The sequence below is a fragment of the Copadichromis virginalis genome, linkage group LG20 (assembly GCF_057382275.1).
Source record: "Copadichromis virginalis isolate Kocher_CV1m ecotype Utaka linkage group LG20, C_Virginalis_male_GT1.1, whole genome shotgun sequence".
Taxonomy (NCBI): Eukaryota; Metazoa; Chordata; class Actinopteri; order Cichliformes; family Cichlidae; genus Copadichromis; species Copadichromis virginalis.
In genome coordinates, this window is record NC_140637.1 from 27,971,617 (window position 1) to 27,982,698 (window position 11,082).

The 11,082-nt window shown below is 38.7% G+C and overlaps 1 protein-coding gene across 4 annotated transcripts; it reads left to right on the top strand.

Annotated features, from left to right (window-relative positions):
• Nucleotides 1–540: 540 nt before the first annotated feature.
• LOC146685027 (6-phosphofructo-2-kinase/fructose-2,6-bisphosphatase-like) lies at nucleotides 541–10,936 on the top strand. Of its 4 annotated transcripts, none has more exons than XM_085444371.1 (14): nucleotides 541–670; nucleotides 5,453–5,578; nucleotides 5,667–5,763; nucleotides 5,998–6,064; nucleotides 6,186–6,260; nucleotides 6,996–7,052; nucleotides 7,167–7,288; nucleotides 7,387–7,594; nucleotides 7,780–7,926; nucleotides 8,503–8,607; nucleotides 9,560–9,689; nucleotides 9,808–9,870; nucleotides 9,966–10,030; nucleotides 10,337–10,936. In XM_085444371.1, the coding sequence occupies exons 1-14, from the start codon at nucleotides 619–621 to the stop codon at nucleotides 10,394–10,396; spliced, it is 1,374 nt and encodes a 457-aa protein (XP_085300497.1). In that variant the 5' UTR covers nucleotides 541–618; the 3' UTR covers nucleotides 10,397–10,936. The 4 variants fall into 4 exon arrangements, with proteins under 4 accessions (XP_085300497.1, XP_085300496.1, XP_085300498.1 ...); XM_085444370.1 differs by lacking the exon at nucleotides 541–670 and adding an exon at nucleotides 3,762–4,331; XM_085444372.1 differs by lacking the exon at nucleotides 541–670 and adding an exon at nucleotides 4,348–4,867.
• Nucleotides 10,937–11,082: the final 146 nt, after the last annotated feature.

Sequence of the window (11,082 nt, forward strand, 5' to 3'; positions counted from 1 at the left end):
GATGTCTGGGCTCCTATGCTGCTGCCCCCGCAACCCTGCCCTGTATAAGTGGAAGAAAATGTATTGATGGATGGCTAGAAAATTAGATAATATAATATTGGGTAGGCTTTAAAGACTTATCTCATGTTTAAGTCTGGCTTTTATATAAATAACACATTATCCCACTGCTTCCAGTGGCCCAACAAGCCTAGTGAGGCCGAACATATATCACACAGTCGATGACAATGATCTCCCTGATGTACTTTAAATCAGACGTGCATGATAAGAGATAGCAATTTAACATGAATGCTGCCATATCTTCATTTGCAAAACAGCAACTACCATCTCAAAGACCTTTGCACTTATTATGATGCATCCTATGAGTGCTGCTTCCCCTTTCATTATGTTTGTTGTGAACTCTGGCCCTGGCAAACGGCAAAGGACAAGCCCAGTGTGCTGCTATCATATGTCAGCATGTTGAGGACTCTGAAGAGTGGGAGTGGGGGTGAGCTGAAAATACTTTGGCACTCTGTTCGGGTTCTTTAAAAAGAGCAGTAATCCTGTTGCCACTGACCATATAATTCTGTCTGTTGATTGTGCTGATGGTCTGTTGGTTGTTTTGTTGGAGTGTTGCACATAATGGAGCTTCCCCAGCTTGAACATACGAGGCTCCGAAGACATGATAGCGCAGGTGAGATCACAGATTAACTACCTTTAAAGAGAGCATGTGTCTTAGCAATATCCAGACAAAATACTGCAAGAAAATCTCTATTAATATGTGATTCAACAACATGGACATACTGAATGCAACATAAATATGAGTAAATAATTGAATGTGTTCCTACGAATCAATGAATCAACTTCCACTTTAAAGGAAGATAAGAATACAAATCGCCCACAAACAATGAGAAATTGCGTGTGCAGCTTGCTTTATTTTTGATCTATACCATCACTGGTTGCCTTGTTTATAGGTAATACATTGATCATGAATGAACAACAAAGAAGTGAAGTAAGGTTATGAGATAATAAAAGGCTCATGCACTTGAACAGGTAAACAAGAAACTAAAACAGAAACTAAAACAAGCAAACAAATAAGTGATCAGTGCGCCTTATCACAGAGATCATGGAGATATTATTATTATATTCAATTTTTTTACTATTTGGTGTAATTTTCTCACGTGTTAAATGACTTCTTTTAAGTTGGACGAAATATAAAGAAACATTATAAAGCACTCCAATCCTGCATGGCCGTTGTTTTTGGAAGTACCTCTCCTACCAAGAAAAACAGCCAATAGAATAGTATGTTCCTTCTGTTGAGCTTATCCCAAGGCTAGCTGCCCTTTAAACCTGGTCCAGAACTGGGTCACGATGTTCTCTGAAGTTTGAGTAGTTGACATTAAGGTTTGAGTACTTGGACTTGTGCAAGTGTCACAAGCAAATGTCATGAGTGGCTAATGATGGCAGGGAGGATTTTCACAGTACACTGTGTCAAGTAGACTTTTTTTCAGAGGCTCAAAATTGATTGGCAGTTGATTGACAAGTGGTTTCATAGGCAGGTGAGACCAGTTCCTTTGACTTTACATGACAGATGAATTTGACAAAATATCTGAACTTGATTTAAAGCTTCAGATTTGTATTTTGTAGCTTTTTCTTGTAATTTCAAATATGACACCTAATAAGGCTGATAAACAAAAGTAAATCTAAAGAAGTGATAGGAAAATCTTTAGGAGTTTTAAAATCTGGATGGCTGATATATTCTTATAAAGGGTGCACTGACCAGCTCAGCAACACCAACAGGCTTGAAATACCACAAAAGACAACTTGGGGTCACTGATGTTTATTGTCGATGGGAGTGCTGATAGTAGAGGTAGAAGGAATTCTGAGGTGGACAGGCCTATACTCTCTGTTCAGATTCAGCCAAATGTGGCAAAACTAATTGCACAGTCCATCACAGTGCAATAATGAATAATGATCCAAAGCACACTGCAAACCAAACCTGACTGAGTATCTCAAGCGTGTATTAAATTACTCCACTTTGGTGTATCAAGGGAAAACTACAAAAATTGTGTCTTTATCAAACAAAGACTTAACTGTGGTGCAGATAGTCAAAGTTTTGCTCAAGTGCTCTGCTCAAAACTTGCAGGTTTTCTCGACACTTGAAATGAGATTTGGAGAAACGTCACACATCAGGAGCTACTGTTAGCACTGAGAAGAGAAACTGAAAGCCACAGGGAACAATTCAAAAATGAGCCACCCCACATTTCTTTATATGTTTGCTAGGAAAATGGGAAATCGGTGCGTTAGTTTATTTTTATTTATTAAATTATGTGCAAACAAACATGAAAGTACAGCATAAAAAGCAAAAACAGACTTTGCATAATTTGAATGATCTTGAAAATATCTGATGTGATCACATTTATTCTTACCAACACAGCCTGAGCTCTCTTAGGCAGCTTTCTTGTTATTCTTTAAGGAGATTTTAGGAATAGTTCTCCAGACTTCTTGAAGACATTCAAAGATCTTTGGTTTTGTTGTCTTTTAAGATGATCTCATAATGCAATCTCAATATTAATAAGGCCCAGGCCCCAAGGAGGCCAGTCCAAGACTGACAGTGTTCGATTGTGTGTTTTTCTATACAGATAACCTTTTAATACATTGGCAGTGTGTTTGGGATTATTGCTATTTCTAAAAAGAAAACAAACCCCTTGCCAATCAGATGCTTTCTAGATGGTTTTACATGTAATGTAATGTAACTTTTCTGGGTTCATAATTCAAAGAGTCTAGCTGAAATGCAGACCCGATCATCACAGAGCCTTCACTGTGTTTTACAGAAGGTTGTAAGCACTCACTGCTGTACTGCTCTCCTGACCTCCTCCATACATACTAACAATAATGTCCCTGTTTACCTTGTTTAGAAATTGCTTCTTGACAGCCGCTCTTCCTTCGAACGTTTCTGATGAGGCTTTGGGGAACCGTACATCTGATTGATCATATGCACCTCTCAGGTCCTATCTCAGGCCTTTCAGGTCTTTCTTTCCTATTTCTTAAAGACCTGGCTTTGAGATGCTGCTTATGTCTTGTAGATACTTTTTTAGGCCTGCCACTTCTTTTTGTCCTCCACTTTTCAGGTTTCCTGAAATTCTTTGAGAACGTACTGCACACCATGCTGATATAATCCAGGTTTTCAGCTAATAACTCTGTGAGAATCACATTGTTATTTAATGCCTATCAAACTATGTTATATTTGCCATTTTTCAGAGATTCAACTCAACAAATTGGGCTAAATTATGTTTTGTGACATGCTGCTAGAAAAAATACCTTATGATACATATTTAAAATTGCTTTGTTTTCTGTTATTGGTGGACACAACACTGATTTATCCTTTGAGTTAGCTGCTGTTTAAATGCTTGAATGATTCGTTGCTCAAGAAAGTGATTGTTCCAACCACATACAGGAACACTCATTCTGTTCTTACACAACCTTTAATTGGGCTTTGACAGGAAGTGGCTGACTTCTTTTAAAACATTATTTTTGCTTCATTGTGTTGCCTTTGTTGTTTGTAGTCCTTCAAAGCTCTTCTTTGTATCTTCTCTTCCCCCTCAACTTTGAAAGCGTAAAGGTAGGATGCCCCTCCCACTTCTGTCTGAAGCCCTTTACTATTGAAGAGTCCCGCCTTTCCACCATCACCAAATACTTGCTCATAGGGGTAATCCGATCTGTCTAATGTTGTCTACTATCGTGATTTCTTCAGCCATAATATAAATAACTGTTTGATGACTGTTGATATGAACTATGTGGCCTAAATTAGGCAGAGCAGTGGTGGTTAGTGCTGTCTAATCGTTGTTGTTGGCTTATATGGAATTATTTAATTATTTGAAATTTTGACCGTTTTGATTATGAGCGACTAAACAGATGGTCTAAACTGCCATCTAGTGGTAAGGAAGGAGAATACTGGCACTGCACTTTCTGTACAGCTTGTGCAGCAGCACCAGCAGTGCTCAGCTCATGAGGGGTCCTTCTGTTGGCAGCTTCTCTCAAGCCTTTTAAATCATGAAACAGATGGAGAGGCAGAGAAGCAGCATGGCCTCAGTTCCTCCCCCTCCTGCCTACCAAGTAGCTTACTTCTCCTTAGCAACTGTCACCTGACCTGCAGTAGTTAGTGTTCAGTGAGGCACAAATATGCACACAGATCACAGGACTGTGCGTCTCAGTCGTTAACTCCTCGACCTGCTTCACAGGCCTCATGGCTTTGGCAATTAATATATCCACAGAGCATAAAAATCTTACACAGACACCTCTGCTCAAGATCTGGGTGCCATGGAGTGGAGGCAACTTGAACCGCAGGAGAGGATGTAAGTTTATTAAAAGCCTGTCTCACTTTGAGTATGAGATTACAGTACATTATCTTCCCTGATGTTTGTTCTGTCTCTGCTTCAACTTATTTCTTGCTCCAGCAAAAGCTTTCATCAGCATCAAGACGTCCAGCAGTCACAAGTCTGTTTTACACTCTAACCTTTCTCTCCTGTTAATTTTGAACTGAGCTCAGGCCTTTCAAGGGAGACGCGTAGAAAGACAGCAGTGTGAGAGCGACATAGACATAGACACAGCGATGGGATTACAGCCAGCCTAGACCAAACCAGGTCTGAGTTGGCTCTCAGTTGAGTGTCTGGCATGGTCCTTTGAGCATTTTGCTGACGCTGCATACTCCATTCATAATCGAACAGTCTGGAGGCTAACTCTTTCCATGTCCTCATATGGACATATACACAGGCCATCCGGGTACCTGTTGGGGTACAGCTAGCCGGCAAGCAACAAAGCAGTCTACGTTATAAATTACTGAACTTTGAGACACAGTAGTATTGAGACTACTGGACCATTCCTTGGTAAGGTAAGATGCATTTATAAAGGCACCTAATGAAGTTTTCCTTTGCTTGCTGCTCCTTCATAAATAATAGGTGACAAAGTCTAAACCAATTTAGGTTTTTCCAGGGAGATTAATATTGTTACATTTGGAAATTCTTGCAGTAGCTGAGCTGAGCTTTAACAACATGCAGGGACATTTTAACATACTTGGAGATTAAAGGCATTATGTCCTGTCAGCCGTATGGTGCAGTGTGCTTCTCTGGTTGCTTCTAAGATGTGACTACCTAAAGAGTTTTATTTAATTTCTGTTCTGCTTTTGTGTCCGTTTTATTTTTTTTGGTCAGTTGGGCAGTTGTTTTGTGCACAGACAAAACCCATGCAACTTACTACACCAACCGTAAACTTGACATTTGAGCAGCACTGTGAAGCTCTTATTCTCTCTGTTAATGAAAACGACCTCAGCAGCCAGAGACAAAACATGTTCTAGATTGCATGTGACCCACTGAACACAAAACAGATGCTCTAATGCTGAATAACCCAGTCAGCTCACAAGTCCCAAGTGTACCTGAAAGAATTCATTGTGTTTTTTGTGTGTTTACTTTGTTCTCAGCCTCTGTGCCTCAGTTCTGTAACTCTCCCACAATGATTGTGATGGTTGGATTGCCAGCCAGAGGGAAGACATACATTTCCAAGAAGCTCACTCGTTACCTGAACTGGATCGGGGTTCCGACAAAAAGTCAGTTTTCCAAATGAATTCTTGAGTCCTAATCATATAAGTGTCAGAAAGAAACAGTTAATTTTTCTCTGTTTATCGACTCCATCAGTGTTTAACGTGGGCCAGTACCGCAGGGAGGCCGTCAAGATCTATAAAAACTTTGAATTCTTCAAACCTGATAATGAGGAAGCCATGAAGATTCGCAAGTAAGAACGCTAACGATAAACTACTCAAAGGTGCACCTGTTTACTCATTTAAAACAACAGACTGGCCATTTTTAATATTGGCATTTGTAACAGTATGTAAATAACTGAAGAGAATTTTGTAAAATCATGGTGTGACAGATTTGATTTATCTTCATTTTCACACGACACTCATCAATCATTCATATTTTTGCAGTTTTTGTCTCTTTGCATATACGAGTGTCACTTCTCTCCCAGGGCCTGTGCAGCAGCTGCACTCAAAGATGTTGCTTTGTACTTCACAAAGGAACTGGGGCAAGTAGCCGTGAGTAAGAGGACAACTAAAACTGTCCTTCTAATTTTGAAAAAACTTTCCCTATCTATCTCTATCTATCTAATCGTGTCACTGTTACCAAATGATAACACCTGTGTCCTGTCTCATGCAGGTATTTGATGCTACAAACACCACAAGAGAAAGGAGGGCAATCATTGTTAGTTTTGCAATGGAAATGGGCTACAAGGTAAGTGTTAAACGGCTATTTAAAGCAATTATTTGTGGGGGGGGGTCTTGTTTAGAGTAGAATAAATAAAATGACATCAATTTTCTGTCACTATATATTCATGAATCAAAGACATGCATCACAACCAGTTAACTTAGGTAAGCTAAAGGTCAATACAGGATTTTTACCCGTGTATTACAAGCCCAAAAGTCCACCTATTTTCATCCTATAATTATTTTTCTTCACATAAAAAAAAAAGTAAAAAATAAGAAATAAAAAAAGAGAAACATTAAAGAGACCGGTTTTATGGCTTAATACTGTTTTACCTGTTTAGGTGATTAGTGCATATACAGCCATAGTCAATGTGAGGTAAATTGTTTTCAGCTGTGGCAGTGGTTGAGTCTAGCAATGGAGGCAATCCTGCACAACTAAAAACATCCTATATTGCTTTAGTTTAAAAGCTAAGAGTAACCTAAATATTTATTTGGATATATATTTTTGTGTATGCCTCAAAGAAAAGCCAGGCTAGCTGTTACTTTGTGTTTCTGGGAGCTGAGCATCTGGATATTGTAGCGTTGTATTTACTGTCAAGTCCAAAGAATCATATTGACCTTCTACTTAATAATGTCATTACCTGTGATTTTTGTACAGAGTTATATCAACGCTTACCATGTGGTTCCTTTAAGCTAACCACTAACTATACTGTATTTACTCATGATGTAAAAATACTTTTTTCAACTGACTTCTTGAATGCAGGTGTTCTTCGTTGAATCCATCTGTGATGACCCAGAAATCATTGCAGAGAATATCAGGGTGAGAAGCACATCTATGCTATAACCTTTTTGTGTGTAGACTTCAGTATGTACAGAAGCTGTTGTGCAATTAAAAAATGTTTTAATCTAAACCTGAATCTTCTTTTCATTTCAGCAAGTAAAATTCGGCAGCCCTGATTATGCAGACCGTGACATAGATGAAGCCATGGAAGATTTCACCCAGCGCATCGACTGTTACAGGGCAAGCTACATGCCTATAGATGATGAGAAAGACAGGTGCGACCTATGACACCTTTCTTCCAGTGATGATAAGAATGCATAAAAAATACTTCCATAACTTTTTTTTTTATCTTCACTGCCATAAATTTGATCAGGAAACTCTCCTACATAAAGATCTTCGATGTGGGCAGTAGATACCTTGTGAACCGGGTCCAGGACCACATTCAGAGCAGAATAGTGTACTACCTCATGAACATACACGTCACACCAAGATCCATCTACCTGAGCCGCCATGGAGAGAGCGAACTCAACCTGTTAGGTCGGATTGGTGGAGACACGGGCTTATCCCCTAGAGGACAAAAGGTAATTTGGCTGACAAATAAAAACATATAAAGAACTGACATTTTCTGAAAAAGCAAAATTAGTTACCTGTAGTTTGTAATCTTATGCATTTCATTTGGTGAGTAAAATTGCAAAAATGTGGTATAAATGCCAGTCTATTTCCTAAAAGGTCAACTAGCTTCTTAAAATCATACTCTTTCTCTTAGTATGCTAGTGCCCTGGCGACCTTCATCAAAGGACAGAAAATCATAGACCTCAAGGTGTGGACGAGTCACATGAAGAGGACTGTCCAGACTGCAGAGGCCCTGGGAGTCCAGTATGAACAGTGGAAGGCTCTTAATGAGATAGATGCGGTGAGTTATAAAACAATAATACCTCAGCAACACTAATTCAATTATTCCAATAAATGATTTATTTTGTTTTTCTAATGCTTGACAAGTTGATATGATTACATAGTCAGTTAGTATGTTTTTCCCTTTGGTTCAGTCTGTAATATACCAAAGTATATTAAAAACATTATAAAATTATCCACAAATGTTTTAAGTTTGCAGAAGAGGCAATTTTGAGTGTAACGTATATGAATATTTGATCAAGTGTCTTGACAGATGACCTGCAACATTGTTTATCCTCTAGCACCATCTTCAGTCCAAAACATAAATTGCAATCTTGGTTACTGGCATCACTATGAGCTTCACTGTGTACTTGGTGCTAGTAAGGAAATGTTGCCATTGCACAGTTATACACTTTGCTTTTTGCTCACATCACCACTTTTTCTAAGTCGCTAGCGTGGATGTTATAATTTTTGTTTTAATCTTAATCTGCGATTAAAATCTCCAAGAGACTGAAATTTCAATACCTTAGAGGTTTTGTGCTTTTATGCTACGGTACAATTGCAAAAAAGATTTTCGTGTTATATTTTTCTCACTAAGGGTGTATGTGAGGAACTAACTTATGAGGAAATTCAGGAGAATTTCCCAGAAGAATTTGCACTAAGAGACCAGGACAAATATCGCTATCGGTACCCAAAGGGTGAGGTAAGCCCTGCTCTGAATGAGTTTTAGAAATATATTTTATGCAACCAAGGAAGCATAACTGTGATTTTAATAAACACACTGCTGACACCTGGAATCTTTCTAGTACAAATAATTTCCTCTGTTGGCCAGTGAGCAGCTGACCAGAAGCAGTTTGCACACTGACTTGATCATTCAGGGAGAGTATTTAGTTTGGAATGTAGAGCTAAAAAAGATTTAAATTATTTTGATATTTGTCTTACAAAAATAAAGCTTTAGAGTGGCTTTGACAAAACTTTAGAGAGGAAACAAATTGAGGAGTTGTGTGCTCCAAGCTTTCAAAATGTTGCAAACACTGTCGGAGGTCACTTAGTCTTTAAAAATTTAAAAATAATAAAGACTAAGTGTCTTTAAGCAGATTTTCTTCCTGCTCTTGCTTTTTTGTTCTAAATCAGATCAGCATTGATGCTAGCCTTTGGCTTAGTCTACCTGCTTCCTGTTTCCTTCATTTGGGTCCCCTCTTTTTTAGCTCTACAATTTGTTGTCCCTACCATTTCCAGAAAAATGGGGTGGCTGTAGCTCAGGTGGCAGAGCAGGTCAGCCACTAAAGGTCGGTGGTTCGATCCCAGGCTGCCTCCGGGCTGCATTCCAAATATCCTTGGGCAAGATACTAACCCCATGTTTGCCTACTGGTGATGGTCAGAGGGCCCGGTGATGCCAGTGTCCGGCAGCCTCACCTCTGTCAGTGCGCCCCAGGGCGGCTGTGGCTGCAATGTAGCTTGCCATTGCCAGTGTGTGAATGGGTGAATGTAGTATAAAGCGCTTTGGGGTCCTTAGGGACTGAGTAAAGCGCTATACAAATACAGACCATTTACCATTTTACCAAAAATGTACCTTAAGAGAATCAGAATAAAATGAGCCTGGGTTAGGGTCTGGGTCTTGTGGAAAAATGTTTGAAATTATGTCTCTTGTCCAGTCCTATGAAGATCTAGTCCATCGTCTAGAGCCAGTCATCATGGAGCTGGAGAGGCAGGAAAATGTTTTGGTCATTTGCCACCAAGCTGTGATGCGCTGCCTGTTAGCCTATTTCCTTGACAAACCTGCAGGTAGAACAAAAAAACGTCCCAAACTGTGCACAAACATGTGATACAATATACAACAGTTTGTGATATTGTTTTAATTCCACAAACACTTCTTCTAATATTTACATTTGTGTCTCTGAAGATGAGCTGCCTTATCTAAGATGCCCTCTTCACACTGTGCTCAAACTCACACCAATAGCCTACGGTAGGTGGTAAGAACTTAATTATATATGATATCCCATCTTTAGTGTATCGCACATTCACTCTATGTAAATCTTTTTCTTACATCTTCATTTGTAGGGTGTAAGGTTGAGTCATTTTTCCTCAATATTGAAGCTGTCAACACACACAGAGAGAGGCCACTGGTGAGTTTACATAACTGCACATTTGTTGTAATACTTAGCTTTGCCAATAATTCATCTGTAGGCAGTAAAGTTGTATCATTTGTATGTGCTGATTAAATAAATATGTGTGCAGTTGTGAAGAAACGATGCCTTTGCTTAATTATCCCTTTTTCACTTACATTGAACTTATTGACATTGTAAAGTTGGATTCATAAATGGTAATATTACATACTACTCGTACTAAAGTTAGATCTGATTCATCGTTCTGTTTTTCAGTAACTTCCACTTTAGTCTTGAAAGATTCTTTTGTTGCTTTTATTTTTGCAGAATGTCAACATCACCAGAAACCCAGAGGAAGCTCTGCAGACTGTTCCTGACCACATATAAACACTGTTTGCTGGAAAACTGAGTTATGTGAAACTGGATTTGTTACTACTGATAAGCTTCACTAAGTTTTAGAGATGCACTCCAGTCACAGCTGAATGTGGGAAAATAGAAGACAGGAGGTCTTTGAAGCTGAAGAGGTGATTCTAGACACGGGACTGCATCAACACCGAAGCACAAGGAGTGAGTGAAAAGGGAATAACCTACAGCTGGCTCTGTTTTCAGGATGTCTGTGGAATATTTCTGTCTCATCAGACTTAATGTGGTTTTCTTTTCTGAAAGCACACAGTGTTTACAAATGATTTATAGACAGTAACAATGCACTTTGTCTTGAGCTGAAGGCAAGAATAAAATTGTAGATGTAGATGGGTTTTCATTATCACTCTTAACCTTGCCTTCATGTACATTTAACTGTGGTACAGATAACAAAATGTGTTGTTGATCATCAAGTTATGTAATTAGGAATCAGCACCATGGACAGCACCCAAACAAAACATTTACTTTATACTTGGATGACTGTAACTACTGTAATGAAATTAAATAGCATGGTGAGTTCGAATAAATAAAAGTTGTACATAGAAAATATATAAGAATAATTATCTCCAATATGTGAGAAAATAAATTCGCATTAAAATTCAGGAGTCTTTGTTTTATTCTTCTAATTGCCACGTGCAACAATTAAAGTCTAA

What these genes read in the sequence shown, in the direction of transcription:
- LOC146685027 (XM_085444370.1), top strand. Translation starts at nt 4,223, where the DNA reads ATGGCTTTGGCAATTAATATATCCACAGAGCATAAAAATCTTACACAG. An exon ending in CTTGAACCGCAGGAGAGGAT is followed by an intron (nt 4,332 to 5,452) that starts GTAAGTTTATTA and finishes CTTTGTTCTCAG; the next exon opens with CCTCTGTGCCTCAGTTCTGT. An exon ending in TATCCCCTAGAGGACAAAAG is followed by an intron (nt 7,595 to 7,779) that starts GTAATTTGGCTG and finishes TCTTTCTCTTAG; the next exon opens with TATGCTAGTGCCCTGGCGAC.